The 17,525-nt window shown below is 36.5% G+C and overlaps 1 protein-coding gene across 5 annotated transcripts in view; it reads right to left on the bottom strand.

Moving 5' to 3' along the window:
• The window catches only part of TET1 (tet methylcytosine dioxygenase 1), a 153,208-nt gene that overhangs the window by 7,613 nt on the left and 128,070 nt on the right, over positions 1-17,525 (bottom strand). For all 5 annotated transcript variants that reach the window (XR_012477698.1, XM_074232405.1, XM_074232406.1 and 2 more), the window contains 3 exons: positions 11,981-12,131; positions 9,674-9,763; positions 8,569-8,706 (listed from right to left, as the gene is read on the bottom strand). Coding sequence is in view for 4 of the 5 variants with exons in the window: in XM_074232405.1 (XP_074088506.1) it covers positions 8,569-8,706; positions 9,674-9,763; positions 11,981-12,131 (379 nt within the window). In the remaining variant the exon portion in view is untranslated. The remainder of the gene's footprint in view (positions 1-8,568; positions 8,707-9,673; positions 9,764-11,980; positions 12,132-17,525) is intronic.

Genomic DNA, 17,525 nt, shown 5'->3' with positions numbered 1-17,525 from the left:
CTTTTGACTAAATTCAAAGAAAATATGAACTCAACATCAATTAAGTAACTCTTGGTTCTAGCTCTCTAAGTGAGACCTCTGCCTCCCCTCCGGATTCCAGTCCAGGCCACATAAATGCCTTTCACACAAGTCCTGGAGGCCTGACAAGCCCTCTGGCCTCTGCTGGCCCAAGGCCAGTAATTGCTTTCCAATCTGGAACTATTTCAAAATGGAGGCTTGAAATACTCATCTCTAGTGGCTTCTTGACCTTTTTCTCTACCCCACTCCCATTGGGACTTGCTCAAGATTTTGATAGACTATTTTCCTAGAGAGGAAGTGCACAGCCAGGGAAAGGATTCTAGTCTTGCCTCTGGCATATAATGGAACTGAGACTGTGGACAATCCAATCACATGGTGCTGTCCCCATACAGCCTGCTAAGATTCTAACTTACAGTTGAGCATCTGCACCTGGAAAGGATTGCTCTACTAAAGTTAACGAAGGCAGATAAAGAGCTATTAAACACTTGCCATGCCATATAAATTTCCCTCAGGATCAGTCACTGAATAATTTTAAGTAAATTTAAGCAAGTCATTTAAGTAAATGATTAGAAAAATGGAAGGCAAGGAAAAATAAATTTTGGCTTCCTCTTATCATAGAGAATGACAAACAGCTTTCTCAATAAGCAAATGAGAAGGAACCATTATGATGTAATTTCAAGGTAGGATGCTGCCTCCATAAATCTGAGGCTAGTTGTGTTCTGTCATGAAAGGAGCATATAATTAGATGATGACTGTCTTATATTGGGAAGAGTGAGTAGTAGTAACTAAGGCAATGGTAAATTGAAGGTCTTTGAGGCAATGAGAGGATAAGCACAGTTCATTATAAATTGCCTATAGTCCTTAGAACCTACAAGCTCAATTCCCTTGGGGGGGGAATGGGGAGGGGAGAGAGGGGCTGATCAGCTCTTGGATGAGCAACATTACAAGAGGGAAAGTCCCTAAGTAGGAAGAGATGGTGACATTGCATCCCTGTGCTCTAGTCAGACACATCTGGATACTTTATTTGAGGGATAATAATGAGGAGGTGAAGCATATCTAGAAGGGAGCAAAGGGTGAGATACTGCAGACACAGGGGTGGGACACAGAAATGTCTAGCCTGTAGAAGGAATGGAAGGCGAGAACTCAGGAACTACCTTCAAGTATCTGAAGGATTGGAAGAGTGTTGCTTGGCTTCAGAGTGTAGAACCAAGAACCATGAGTACAAGTCTCAAAGAAGCAAATTAAGGCTGGGTGTAAGCAACTATTCAATTATTCCAAAGTTGAATGGGGTGGGAAGAGCCATGATGACAGAGTACAAGTAGCAACCCAGCTGAACTCTCCCAACGTTATCTTCAAACAACTTTCTCAAACCAGATTTTAGTGGGAGAGTGAACAAAAGTGAAAAATTGGGGTGGCTAGGTGGCTTAATGGATAAAGCACTGGCCTTGGAGTCCGGAGTACCTGGGTTCAAATCTGGTCTCAGGCACTTAATAATTACCTAGCTGTGTGGCCTTGGACAAGCCACTTAACCCCTTGCAAAAAAAAAAAAAAATAACCTAAAAAAAAAAGTGAAAAATTGATCCAGCATAAGATAACATAGAAAACTGGCACCAAAAACTTGCAGATACTCAGAAATAACTGTAAATATAAATAAGACTGAAGCTTGGGACAATGTCTGCCCAGCCCAAGGTGAGAAGAACCTCACTTTAACATAAAATTCAAAGTCAAGAAATAAGCTGAAAAAATGAGCAAACAACAAATAAGAACCTGACCATAAAAAAGTACTAAGCTGACAGAGAACACCAACTTAGATAGCAATGAGAAATCAGTTACAAGCAAAGCATCAAGGAAAAAATGGGGAAAGGAAATGAGAGTTATGAAGAGAATCAACAACTTGGCATAAAGAAAAATACATAAAATAAAATTAATTTTTTAATAGATATAAAAATTAATGGAAGAAAAGAACTCCTTGAAAAACAGAACTGAGGGGCAGCTAGGTGGTGCAGTGGATAGAGCACTGGCCCTGAAGTCAGGAGTACCTGAGTTCAAATCCAGCCTCAGACACTTAATATTACCTAGCTGTGTGGCCTTGGGCAAGCCACTTCACCCCACTGCCTTGCAAAAAAAACCCCCCAAAAAACCAGAATTAGGCAAATAGAAAATGAGGTACAAAAATTCAATTAAAAAAAATTCCTTAAAATTCCTTAGAAAGCACTGATCAAGAGTCTAGACATCATATTTCAAGAAATACTAAGGGCAAACTGGTTCAATATCTAAAATCCAGTGGTTAAAATAGAAATTGAAAGAATTCCCTGTAATCAGATCATAAAATGAACCCTCAGGAATATTATAGCAAAATTCTAAAGCCCTCACATGAAGAATAAAATATTCTAAATAAGAAGAAAAAAAAACCCATTCAGACATGTAGAGTCACAGTTTGGACAACAAAAGATCTAGTAGCTTTCACAATAAAACAATGGAGGGCTTGGATTATGATATTCCAGAAGGCAACGAAACTAGAATTACAACCAGGAATAACCAAGGCAGTAAAATTGAGTATAATCCTTTAGGGAGGAGAAATTAGAGATTTAAAAGAATTTTTATTATCAGGAATTGAAAAGAAAATGTGATGTTCATATGCAAAATTCAAGAAAAGGATAAAAAAAGGTAAACAAATATCATATGAGACTAAAAACAATTTAACTATTTACATTCCCCTGTGGGAAGATGAATAACAATAATGATTAAGAACTTTTAACAACCTGAGCACACTTAGAAGCATACACAGATAGAGTATGACCTGATTAAGGTAGAATAGATAGCAAAAGAATAAAGGGTTGAGAAAGAGAAATGCAATGGAAGAAGGGGAAAGGGAGAAGTAAAATGGGGAAAATTTTCACACATAAAAGATACACAAGGAAGGAATTTTCTAGTGGAGGGGAAATTGGAAGGTAGTGGTAAGAAATTTTGAAACTCAAAATTGGTGAAAAAATGGAAGTATATATATATATATATATATATATATATATATATATATACACACACACACACACACACACATATACACACACACACATGAGATAAAAGGGAGAATGGGATAGAAGCAACAGATTTTTGAGGAAGGACAAGATAAAAAGAGGACAAAAAGAAAAAAGCATGGGAGAAAATTCAGTGTTCGTAACTGTAATATGAAGACTTCATAACATAAAATAGGATATAACAGAATAAATCATAAGCCAGAATCCAACAATACATTGTTTCCAAGAAACACTGAAAACAGAAAGATATAGAGTGAAAATAAAAGGCTAGAGCAAAATATATTATACTTCAACAGATATAAAAAATGGAAGATAGTGATCATAACCTCAGAAAAAGCAAAATCATAAATAGATCTAATCAGAAGAAAGAATCAGTGAAACTATATTTTGCCAAAAATTTCCCTAGATAAGGAAGTATTATCAAAAAAAAATCTGACAGCAGTTTCTCTGATAAAGGCCTCATTTCTCAAATAGATGGATAATGGAGTCAAATTTATAAAAATAAGAGTCCTTCCTCAATTAATAGTCAAAGGATAAAATCAGGCACTTTTCAGAAGAAGAAATCAAAGCTTTCTATAATAATATGAAAAAACTGATCTAAAGCATTACTGATTAGAGAAATACAAATAAAAACAACTCTGAGGAACCACTTCATACTTAGAAAAGATAAATGCTGAAGGGAATGAAAGTACATAGGTAAATGAATAAAGTGTTGATGGAATTGCAAACTGACCCAATCCTTCTGGAGAACAACTTAGAAGACTGCCTAGAAAACTATAAAACTATTCATACTCTTTGATGAAGGGTATGGTTTAAGAAAATCATGGCACCGTCTATGTTAATGGTGAAGTAAGAAAAACTGGAAGACCAAAAAGTCTGAGATATTGTGGACTGGATAATCCAAGATCTTCACAGGTTTTTCAGCAACTCAGAAAAAGTATGCTGAGTAGCACCATCACAAGGACTAGTCTGGGTTTTCTAGATAAACATCGTGAGACTTCTGATACTGCATTACAGAGCATCTCACAACAAGTTTGGAGTACAAGAACCCAAAGTTCTTCATAATCTAAAAGAGAAATCACAAGGTATTATTTTTTTAAAGTTTTGGCAAGGCAGTGGGGTTAAGTGACTTGCCCAAGGTCACATAGCTGAGTAAGTATCTGAGGCTGGACTGGAACTCAGGGCCTCCTGACTCCAGGGCCATTGCTCTATCCATTCTGCCACCTAGCTGCCCCTACACAAAGTATCATGTTGACTTTTCCTGAAATGTCAAAAATGAGAAATGTTGAATCTCACAAAGCCTTTTCTCATTTTGCCAGTTTGATGGAACACTTTTCTTGTTTCAATAGGTGACATATCTATAAATGTATTCAATGGTAGAAAGCACCAAATTTAGGAATATGCTCTGGCTTTTAAATCTTTTCATCCCCCTCATTGTCTATTAAAACACATGGTGCCAAATATCATGTCATGCCTGTCATCAGTAAAAACAGATGCTGTGAGAAGAGGGTAGGGCAGGCGAACTAGAAAATAAAGCACATTCCTGATAAGAGTCCTTCAGTTTAGACAGCAAACTCTTAACACATCCTGGTGCTCCAAAAATACTCAACATTTTCCAAGGAAGAGCTCTCAAAATATTATTCTTATTTTGGAAAATAGTATTGCATGAACTATGGAAATCTCTCTCAGGAGAGAATGATCTATTAAAGGATTCCAGGTAGGTATAAGATGTGTTTTTAGAAGTAGAAAAGGGAATAAATAGGAGGAATTTTTACAAATGGTGTGGAGCAATAGCTGGCAATAGGAATTCGTTTCAGAATGTGGAAGTGAGTTGAAGAAGAAGAAATATATAAAAAAGAATTTCAAGGTCACATCCAGATCTAAACCTATGAACCTGTGAGTTCTGGATTTGAAAGAACTGGGTTCAAATCATTTTGATATTTGTGCAACCTCATCAAATCACTTAAGCATCATGGACCTAAATTACAATTTCTGCAATTTGAAGAGGGAGGGAACATCATATACTGGAAGAACTGCTTTTGCATCTTTTGAGGGGCAACTAGGTGGTACAGTGGATAGAGCACCGGCCCTGGAGTCAGGAGTACCTGAGTTCAAATCCGGCCTCAGACAATTAATAATTACCTAGCTGTGTGGCCTTGGGCGAGCCACTTAACCCCATTGCCTTGCAAAAAAAAAAAAAAGTAACATAACTTCCCTGAGCTTCAGTTTCCTTCTCAGTAAAATAAAATGAATTCTATAATACCATGATCCCATAACTAAACTTTTTCTATAGTCTGTTTCCATTCGAGGTCACAAGGACACAGGAACATAAAATGCTAGGGAAATATAAGAAGCCCAGACAAATAGTCAAGTTTAGAAAAAGAAGCTGGTTGTGATTGAGGTGCTTTTTTTGTTCTTTTAAAGGTCAAGGGAGGTCAACTACAGGGGCAATGTCTTAGAAGCCAGATCTAGTAGTCAATTGGAAACAATTACCCCTCCTACCAAGTCTGGGACATGATGTAAACAAGGGCAGCACCGAATCTCCACCCTGAGTCCAGGTTGTGGCTGCTTTTCTAGAGGGATTCCTTGTTGGTTTTGGCTCCATTCAAAGTTATACTGTGAATCATCAATGCTTAAGTAATTAAACATTATGCACTGCATTTGACATTAAAAATCATTTAGCAAGCTTACAGAGAGACATAATGCCTTGCAAAGTTTTCGAAATCTTACTTGTGCACTGAAAATCCCAGAAAGCTTCCAAAATATAAAAAAAATCTATACCTTGTGGTAGCAAAGGACTAAGGAAAGAGTGCTAGCCCATTGACTGGAGAATGTCTAAATAAATTGTGATTATATGATGCGAAATAACAAGTAAAATAGGAAGTGACTGAAATAAGCAGAAGCAGGAAAGTAAAATGCATGAATACAACAATGTTAATGAATAGAAGACTAAAACAAAACAACACAGTCTCACTGTAATGATCAATTTTGGCCACTAAGAAGAGCTGAGCAAATTGGCATCAGGAAGATTTTAAAACACTTTCCCCCTTGTAAGGTTCACTGAGTAGGATGGGATGAGGTGAATAGAAAACTAGGGAAAGAGCATATATGAAAATGACTGTGTTAGAAAAAATACTACTTTTTTTAGAAAAAGAAGTCCTACCCATTCATCTTCCAAAGAACTGGCTAAAGAATCAACATATCTGCCCATGGCATAGACAATTTTTTCTCTGTAATTCAAATACATTTCAGGTAAAGTTTTGACAAATTGAAGACAATAATAGATATGGGCTGCAGCCTGTCTTTCATTAAGTATTCTGTCTGCCTTCTTCTGGGTTCATCTTAACCTCAACCTTTTTTGTGGGTTTTTTTTAATAGTCAATGAAAATTCTATTTTGTCTCTTTTCAAAGCGGAATACATATATAAATACACATGAACATCTACCATTAAGGAGAAACACAGAGTTGCAACATGAGCTCACTAATAATGAGATCAATGCATTCTGATATTTCTATTCCAGTGCCTTAAAAATATTCTGCACACAGCAGACCATATTGATTCAAATTCAACTAAATGATTCCTAGTGTTACCATGGACTTTGCCAATGGGATCTTTAATTCCAATATCCACATTCAGAAATTTGTGGTCTGCCTAATTTTCAGTGAACTAGAATGACTAGCCAAGAAGAACGGTCAAATACATTTTTATGGTAATCACAATTATCTTAACATTCAAGTTTTTTCAAAAAGATTTTGAAAGAGAAAAAAATGTCAAATTTTTAGATTTGGGATACTAGTGGCAAATCTCTCTCTAATGATTTCCAGACTGAGGAAATGCCACAGTATATCAGCCAAGGCAGCACAATTAGATTCGATATACACAAAAATTCACACATATTTTGGTTTGAAAGTAGGTTAAAATGAACTTCATAGTAGAAAGCACCATTTATATTGATGATTAATGTTGCTCATGAGTAACTTCGAGAATAAATGCCCAAAATAATTTCTTTCTCAAAGGTTGCCATAGGGAAACCATTATGGATTTGACCTTTTGGTCAAGAGAAAGCAGTAGATTTGGGTAATGGCCCCAAAGGATGATCCAGTTCAGGAACCTAAAAAAGGTTCCAAAGAACAGTAATGGATGAGAACGACAGTGCTCATTACTAGTGATCATACTATCTGCACTATTTCTCATAGTTGAAAAAGCACAGCTATGGGATTATATAATAAAAATGAGACAGACAATTGAAATGGTCTAATACTATTTTTTTTTATTCTAAATAGTAAAACCAAGGCCTCCTGCATTTTGGGTAGGTCTTTCCAAAAGGATTCATGAAAACATGAACCAGAACTGCACATAGTAATAAATAAGCAATTTTGATCAATGGAAGAGGTACTCACATAAATGAAACCATGAATCCAGAGAAAAAAATGAAAACATTTCACACCAACTGGCGAAAGAAGTTTCTGACTGAGGTTTGTATGTAACTCCAAGCTCAGAAAGTGAGTTTCCCAGATGATAAGACTCTGAAGGCTAGTTTAAATGAATAAGGTTCTTGCAGTATTTAGACAAAAAGTCACAACATGCTCTCTCGCTAGTACACGATATGTGTTCTCTTTCAGGAACAGTTTTGAGGTTTTTTTTATCTATAATCCTGGTGCTGAGCACAGTGCAATAAATATAGTAAACAATTCACAAATATTTATTGAACCACAGTGACTTTAATCATTAAATTGTTCAAGTGCCTTTCAATGACTTCTGAGTACTTAAACAAGGGGTCAGAACTTCAACAAACATAAGAAACAACTGGAAATAAACTTGGGTAATTTTCAAGGAGCACTATTGTACTGTTTGTGGAGCTCTGAACAGGTCCAGGCATTAAGGAAAGCACTTTAGAACAGTGCCCACAACATCATGTGTGACACAGGGATATACCAAGCACTTTTATCTCCCAAAGAGATAAAAGAAAGAGGACAAGGATCCATCTGTGCAAAGATACCTATAGTACCTCTTAGTGTGGAACAAAAAACCAGAAAATTAGGGTAGTGTCCAACAGTGGGGAATGGCTGAAGAACTGATGTTCTGTGAAAGGAATAGAATGTTATTTATAGTGCTCTAAGAAATAATAAAGGAGAAACTTGGATGAACTAATGTACAGGGAAGTGAACAGAACCAGGAGAACAACTTATATAGTAACAACAACACTATAAAAACAACTTTCAAAGACTCAAGAACACTAAGTTGTGAAATGATAATTATGATTCTAGAGTACCATTCATGATCTGTGCCACCCATATCCTCAGAAAGCACAAACTCAAGATTATGTAAAATGAGACGAATATTTTTGGGCATGGTCTATGTGGAAACTTGCTCTGCTTTATTATGTAAATCCATGGCAAGTGCCCCCCCCCCCAATGCATGAGGGGTTGTATAAGAAAGTAAATGCCAATTTTTCAAAAGGATCAACAAGGAGAAAAAATTTTAAAAGTTGATAATTTCATTTAGACATACCACAGTACTTCCATTATTCATGTTGTGTGTGTCTTTGTGAGCATGGGCACAGAAGTCTATGCAGGCAGTAACCCCAGAAAAAGGACGTCCATCCTTGCGACCAAGACGGCAATCTGAGCCAAGGTGTTCGTTTTCTACCTGGAAAATAATATCAATAGAATGATCTGGAAGTGGCATTCAGAAACTTTAGTTTTCATAAGAGAATAATTATGAATTGCCTTATGACAAGAATAAAAAAATTTTTTTACACAAAACAAATGAATAAACATGGTGTACATTTATTAACTTTATGAAACAGTAAATGAAAAGCATTTTAGGATTATGGAAGTGATCTTAAAAGAATAAGAAGGGCAGCTAAGGACACTCATGGGAACAGTAATGAGAGTTATCAACACCAGATTTTCGGGCAAAAGGCCCAGCTGATGTTATGCCTAACGGCAGAGAAGAGAAGTGCCTCTGGGGTAGACTCTCATGATAGTGGCAAGAGGGTTGGACCTGGAAGCAAAATGCATTTGGTTTTGCTTGCTAACTCTAGCACTAAGGAAATGTAAAATCTGATGAGCAAATCATGAGCTTTCTGTTTGCTATTCTGTTGAACAGAATTAATTGTATTTAGGGGATCTGCTTCATAGGGTTCTGATTTGGAAAAGCTAAAATCAGCTTTTGTAAAATATCAATAATTATTGTGATATAAAGACAATATATACCAATTGAGTATATGAGTCACTCTCACAGTGTGTTTGTTATCAATTAAAGTCAATGCATTTAAAAGCAGAGGACAGTAGAATTTATCATAAAGTAAAAGCAATTTAATTATTATTTCCTTTTGTTTTTTAATTATTTCTCTTCCTTATTCTGCTTCAATTTTTTTTCCCCTAAGACTTATTTTTTTAAAAAGGCAGGACTGGTTTAATCTTTCCAGGATTTCCCTCTTTAATAATGCACTTTAAATTTCTAACTTTTATCTTTAGAATGGTCTTTTAAAAAGTCCAATTTGGGGAGTTTTGCTTAACTCACATCTGTTGAGCAAAATTTTGTTCAAATGAAGTACATTAAAAGCAGATTTTCATCCCATAATTATCACATATGAATCTTTAAGACACACCTGGTTTTGGAAAGCATCTGGAGCAAGTTTCTTATACACAGGAGCAACATCAGTGGCAAGGTTCTGCAAATTGCTTTCAAGGCTTTCTTCCTGTGCAAAAGCATGAAATCCATCTATTGGTCACTTATGATGGATGGCAAATAGATCTCCCCAAATGTTTAATACCCTTGATCTTTGATTCTAAGGAAAGTCATTCCAGGACAATCAGGATTTATTCAAACGGAGGTAGGCACATTGTCTTTTGGCCTCCACTAAATAGTGGGGGCAGAGCACCAACCCTGGAGACAGGAGCACATAAATTCAAGTCGAATCTCAGACTCTTGACACTTACTAGCTGTGTGACCCTGGGCAAGTCACTTAACCCCCAATTGTCTTGCAGAAAAAAGATTTTGGGTAGGTCAACAACCTGAGTAGCACTAGATTTACTTATTTTCCCATAACTCTTTTTTTTTTTTTTTAGGTTTTTTGCAAGGCAAATGGGGTTAAGTGGCTTGCCCAAGGTGACACAGCTAGGTAATTATTAAGTGTCTGAGACCGGATTTGAACCCAGGTATTTCTGACTCCAAGGCCTGTGGTTTATCCACTATGCCACCTAGCCACCGCCTTTCCCCTAACTCTGGAGTGGTAGTAGTACAATTATTATCATCTTGAAGATGAGAACTATGAGGCTTTTGAAGGTTAAATGAATGACCCAGTGTCAGAAAGGAAGACCTTTGAAGCAGGAATTCAAATTGAGTTTTTCTTACTGGTGCTCTTTCACAACCTTCAAAAGATATTAGTTTGTCACATAATTTAAAGTTAGAAGAAATTTTAGAAATATTTTTCTCCATCCCCATTATTTTAATTATGAGTAAATTAGGGCCATTGCTCTCTCTTCATGGAAATTGGTTGTTGATTCGGTTCTTTGGCTCATTCCATGTCAAGAAGCAAAATGTTGGCCTTTTTAAAAGTTTATTTTTCTGTTTTCCTTAATTTGTAAAAGCTTTAGTTTAGGTTGTGGCTACATGAAAATATCATAGACTTTGCTTAATATAGAGGACAAAAACAAATTTTATGACAGGTAAAAAGATAGATGTATCTTCTTAAGAATCTTTCAAAAGAGCAAGTATCACTATTAGCAAAAAGCCCATCCTGATTTGTTTATGTACTCTCCTTTCAATTAAAATTACTTGCATTTATTTTATAGACATATTGTTTTAATTTGTGCAATGCCCCATGGTTTCCTCCTCTACAATATAAGCTCCTGGAGGGTAGACAATTTTTCTTTCTGTGTCAGCAGGACCCAGAACAATTCTTAATAGTCCATTCTCTGACCTCATCAGAAGTGTTGCCTCCCACAGTGGAGATTGGAATTCATCCCATGGAATTCCTGTTCAACTCCTTTAAATTGGTTACACACAGTCAGTCCAACAGCTTTCTCATTTTCTCTTAAAACCCTGGGGATACCAGTGTAGCAAGAGAGCTGTGTGGCAACCATCAGTTATTTGTTGCTATGTGACCAAAGGTCATCTTTTTTTCCCTACCATATATATTGTCCACTGTCTCACTTGCACAGTGTGTAGTAGTGATATTTTCCATCTAGCTGTCATCTGCCACCTCTGTACTACCTTTTGATTACCCTTGATTTCAATGCTTTCAAACTACAATAGTATTAGAGTTAATTGATTTTCATCGACAGGCAACAACCTTTAACAGCCAACCAATCTTAGCAATGTAGAAACATTTCTGGTTTTTTTTTTTTGTTAGCTTTTTGCAAGGTAAATGGGGTTAAGTGGTTTTCCCAAGGCCACATAGCTAGGTAATTACTAAGTGTCTGAGACCAGATTTGAACCCAGGTACTCCTGACTCCAGGGCCGGCGCTCTATCCACTGCGCACCCTAGCCCCTCCTCTAGTTAATATTCTTAAAGAACAGGTCTAGCCATATCATTGATCTGTTCAAGAGGCTTCCCCACATTCTTCATGGCCTCCAGGGTAAAAAGTCAATTCTAGTCTTCAGGTATAGAAAAGACAGTTCTGCCTCTCCTTCATCGACACACAAACTCCCAAAACACTGTAGAATAAGTTAATGAGTGAACTTTTCACTACAAATTTCCATGATTTAGGGATGCCAACTTAATAAGTTAGTCCCAGATAACAAAAGCAACCCTTAATACTGAGACAGAGAGAAAGGGCAGGTAGTTTATGCAATAGTTAAGCCCTGGAATCAAAGGGACCTGAATTCAAATCAGACACTTACTAATTGGGTGACCCTGATCAAGTCATTTATTCCTGATTGGAAAAGAAAGAAAAGAAAAAAGAAAACTTACTTCTTTGGGATCATCTGCAATTAGCCGAAATCTTCTAGGGTTCTTGCTTCGTGCAAATTTGCAGCCATTGAAATACATGCTCCAAGAGCATCCAAAGGAAAAGGATGCGCCACAAGTCTCTGGGTCCAATCCTTGGCATGCACAGGTACGACTATAAAGATGGGTAATTACAATGTAATAAGCTGGTAAAGGTAGGATTTGCTTCAGGCAAAATGTGACGTAGACAGTAACTAAAGGCTAATAGAATGATTTATAAGTCACTTTATGAATTTTCTTAAATGAATGACCTTAAAAAGCTCCACAGAAACTAAAAAAAAATAGGTGACGTTGATTATACTAAAGTTTGAGATTTCCAAAATAAAGGTGTTCAAAATTAAAAACAAAAACAAATCCAGCTTCAAATGATAGAGCAAAGCAACTTCCATTCTAAGTATATTTCTCCTCAACATATATCATTATCTGAGGAGAAGTACTTTTAACTATTATGTGGGGGTGAGGAAAAATGATAGGGGTGGCTAGATGGCTGGGCCATGGGGTCAGGAGAACCCTGGTTCAAATATCCCTCAGACAGTTAATACTTACTTAGCTGTGTGACAGTCATTTAAGCCCCCTTGTTAAAAAAAAAAAAGAATAATAAAAATGTTGGTGAACTTGTGAGCTGATTCAACCATTCCGGAAAGAAATTTGGAACTATACCCAAAAGGGCAATGAAATTGAATACCCTTTGAACCAATACTACTTCTGGGTCAAAATCCCAAAGAAATCATAAACAATGTGAAAATTGTAGCATGTACAAAAATATTTACAGCAGTACTTTTTGAAGTGGCCAAAAATTGGAAAATGAAGAAATGCCCATCAATTGGGGAATGGCTGAATAGGTGAAGGTTTATGAATGTTATTGTTCTGTAAGAAATTAGGAGGAAAATATTGGTGGTGTGGGTAAAAGATGAATGTAGAAGGGTGTAGGTGGGAGAGAAGGGGAGGCCAGAAAGAGGTCTTAATTATAGCACACCACTGTGGTCCTGGTGCAGATCTGTCCAAAAGTAAGGGTCCCAAGACCAGTTCGAAGAGCAAAGTTTTGAGCCCTGGGAAGCTGGTGATGTATTGGGCTACCCTACTGCAGGGAGCAAACAGTGAACACTGCAGATACCAGAACCCTGAACACCAGAAAAAAAAAACAATTTGGGACAATACATCATTTGGGACAACACACAGCTACTATTCTGGCAGGATGCTAAAAAGCTCATCCCAAAACAGGAAAGCAGTTATGAAAATGCTTCTATCTGAAGCCTCCAAGGGGTTAATAAACTTATCTCAATTCCAAAAAGACCTCATAGAACAACTCAAAAAAGGATTTTGAAAACCAAAGAAGAATAGAAGAAAAATGGAGAAAAGAGATACATGCAGGAGAATTATAATCCTTGAAAGAATCTATTGAACTCCTCCAGAAAAAGTTTCCAAAGTAAAAACTTCAAGAAATATAGTAGAGGAATTCCAAAATTCTCAGCTAAAAGAGAAAATAAAGCAAGTAGTCAAAAATAAGCAATTTAAATACCAGAGAACCACCATCAGGATTACCAAGGATTTATCAATTTCAACATTAAAGGATAAGAGGGAGGGCAAAGGAGCTTGGATTAAAACCAAGAATAAACTACCCTGCAAAATCCAGCATAATCCTTCAGGGGAAAAGATAGGTTTTCAATGAAATAGAGGATTTTCAAAGTTACCTGATAAAAAGACCAGAACTGAATAGAAAAATAAGATCTTCAAATACAAGACTCTGATATTTAAGATGCATAAAAAATAAACAGAAAGGTAGGAATGGAATACTAATTCTTTCAGAACTGTATTTCTTTTGGGATAACAGAAAGAAAATATTTAGACAAAAGGTGTGTTGTGATGTGATCAAACTTTTAGCTCCTGTGTGATCTTGCTTTACATGATATGTTAGCATGAGAGTTGCATTTCTATAGAAAGTATTGGAAAGAGGATGTGGTATAAATTTTTTATACGTTGATGATGTTTATGACCCTTGAGAATTGTTTTTCAAATGGAACAGTTGAGGGAGTTAGAGGCTATGGGCATGAGGTAATATTGCTTATAGTTCAATCAATCAATCAGTCAATTAACCCTTGAGTACTGTACCTCTATGAAGATAGATGAAAGAAGTATAGAAGTTGTTGGTACCAGACAGGTTTGAAACAATCAAGAAAAGAAAAGGAGGATTATACTAGGAGATGAGGTATTAGAGGAATAAAGAAGCATAAAAAATCTATTAAAGAAGAGGTATAGAAGGGAGGATGAGAGGATGTGAACACTGAGTAAATCTTACTCTCCAAACATTTGATCCAAAGAGGTAATAACATACTTCCCAAATGAGTTTCAAAATTTAGCCTACCATACTAACTTCCAATTTTCCCCAACAGTTTTTATCGAAGAGAGAATTTTTATCCCAATAGCTGGACTCTTTGCGTTTATCAAACAGTGGAATACTATAATCATTTCCTGCTATTATACCTAGTCTATTCCATTGATCCACCACTCCATTTCTTAGCCATTACCAGACAATTTTGATGACTGAGGCTGAAACTTAGATTGGAACAACCTTCATACCCTATAGCAAGATAAGATCAAAATGGATACAGAATTTAGAAGATCAAGGAGTAGATAACCATTCACACCTATGGAAATGGAAGCAGTTTATGTTCAAGAAAGAGATGGAGAACATCATTAAAAACAAAGTAGATAATTTTGATTATATTACATTAAAAAATTAAAAAGCTTTTGCAGACAAAACCACTATAACCAAGATCAAAACAAACATAGTAAATTGGGAAATAATTTTTACAACTAGTATTTCTGACAAAGGACTCATTTCACAAAAGGTCAAAGGATATGCAAAGGCAATTTATAGCCAAGGAAATAAAAATGATCCATAGTCATATGAAAAATTGCTCCAAATCATTACTTAATAGTGAAATGCAGATTAAACGATCTCTGAGATACCATCTCACACCTCTCAGACTGGCCAACATGACCAGAAAGGACAATGATCATGGTTGGAAGGGATATGGGAAATCTGGGATACTAATACATTGTTGGTCGAGCTGTGAACTCATTCAGTCTTTCTGGAGAGCGAGATGGAATCATGCCCAAAGGGCAATAAAAATGTGTATACCCTTTGATCCAGAAATACCACTACTGGGTCTATACCCTTCAATTTAGAAAAAAAAAGTTATCTTATTTTGTAATTTTTCTATCTCGTATGCTTTAGTTTTCTTCCTCAAGGATGATTACTCTCTCATTACATTCAACTGACATCAATGTATACCATGGAAACAATGTAAAGACTAATAGAATGCCTTCTGTGGGGGGTGGGAAACAAGAATGGGGGTAAAATTGTAAAATATACTCTTTCTAAAAAAAATAAAAAAGCAAAGCAATGATGGAGAGAAATAATGAGAAAGTCAAGATAAAGTATAAACAGGAGAAGACAGCTTGGAGAAAAATACAGAATTAATAATCAAAACAGGAAATGTGAATGGGATTTTTTTCCCTTTCTTTTTCTTCTTTCCTTAGTTCTAATTCCTCTTCCACAACATGACTGCTATGGAAATTTGTCAAATGCATGTTGTTTTTTTAACAAACTGTTCATGATGTGAGGAAATAATATACTTGCAAATAGATGGTGAAAACTCTTTCAATGTAATTGGAAAAATCAAATTAAATTTAAAAAAAAAATGGAAATCATGAAGGACAAGACTTCAGAATAGCCTTTAAAGAATTGTATGAAATCACATTGAATGAAGAGAGGAGAACTAGAAGAGCATTGTACATACTATACAGCAACATTGTATAATGGTCAATTTGCTCTCAGTATAAAAATCAAATACAATTCTAGAGGACATGAGATGGAAAATACCATCTAGAAAAGGAACTATGAAATCTGAATCAAGAATAAAGCTTATTATTTTTGATACTTAATGTTTGTTTTTATGGTCTTTCCCTTTTTTAAAATTTGATTCTTTTTCACAATATGATTAATATGGCAATATATGTGTAACATCTATATGGGTTACACATATACAACCTATATTAGATAGCTTTCTAGTTTAGAAGGAGAAATATTTGAATCTCAAAACCTTACCCAAAAATGGTTGTTGAAAACTATCTTTGCATGGAAAAATAAAATACATTTTTTAAAAAAGAAATCCTGAGCAGCTGGCCTTTAGAAAAGCATGAGAGGGGGAATAGGCCAAGATATTTCATATAATAAGATTTTTCTTTATTACAATCAGCTATTGCAAATATATGGAAAGGGGGAAGGAAAGGGGGAATGGGGGAATCTTTGCTCTCATCAGAGGTGGCTAGGAGAGGAAACAGCATATATGCCCCATGGGGTATAGACATCTGGAGTAAGAAGGAGTGGGGGACGGGGGAAGGGGTGGGGATGTGAATGAAGGAGGAGAGGATGGACAATGGGGGGGAGAGTGGTCAGATATAATGCATTTTCTTTTTTACTTCTTGCAAGGGGCTGGGATTGAATGGCCTGTCCAGGACCATAGGGCCAGGTGGATGCTGGGCCTAAGGGGTGGTATGGGGGCTCGGGGCTTCTTGGCCCCAGGACCAGGGATCTGTCTGCTGCGCCACTCAGCGACCCTACAGCAGAGTCAGAGTGAAAGGAGAGAGAAAATATAGTACATGGTAGTGGAGAAATAAGAAAGGAGGGAGTTGCAAGCAGTAATGGCAACGTTGGAAAAATATGGAAGTAACTTTTGTGATGTGATCCACCCATGACAGAGTTGTTGGTGTTGGAACAAAGACTGAAGCACATTTTTTATTATTATTATTATTTGGGGTGGGGTGCAGGGCAAATGGGGCTGAGTGGCCTGCCTGGAGCCACATAGCAGGGTGATTGTTGGGTGTCTGAGGCCAGATTTGGACCCAGGTGCTCCTGGCTCAAGGGCCAATGCTCTGTCCGCCACCCAGTCACCCCTACTATTATTACTATTTTATTTTATTTTGGGTCTTTTTATTTTATTTCATTTTTTCTGGTTTTTGCAGGGCAGTGGGGATAGGGTGGCTTGCATGTCACATGGCTGGGTGATTGTTGAGTTTACAAGTCTGAATATGGACTCAGGTGTTCGTGTCTCCAGGGCTGGTGCTTCATCCATTGCACCACCTGGCCATACCTACAATTATTACCATTATTTTTTTTTATTTTAATTTTTTTCTCTCCTCTTTACTTTTTTTCACATGAGCAAGTCTATCTATATTCATGGGGGGAGGGGTATTTTGTTTACTTGTAAACAAGAATATTTTATTAATGTAAAAAAACATTTAGGGGCGGCTAGGTGGCATAGTGGATAAAGCACCGGCCTTGGAGTCAGGAGTACCTGGTTCAAATCTGGTCTCAGACACTTAATAATAATTACCTAGCTGTGTGGCCTTGGACAAGCCACTTAACCCCATTAGACTTGCAAAAAAACCTAAAAAAAAAAATTGTACAAAATGAGAACAAAAAATAAATTAAAAAAAAAAACAA

This window comes from Macrotis lagotis, chromosome 4 (assembly GCF_037893015.1).
Source record: "Macrotis lagotis isolate mMagLag1 chromosome 4, bilby.v1.9.chrom.fasta, whole genome shotgun sequence".
Lineage (NCBI taxonomy): Eukaryota > Metazoa > Chordata > Mammalia > Peramelemorphia > Peramelidae > Macrotis > Macrotis lagotis.
This window is presented reverse-complemented; position numbering and strand designations above follow the sequence as displayed.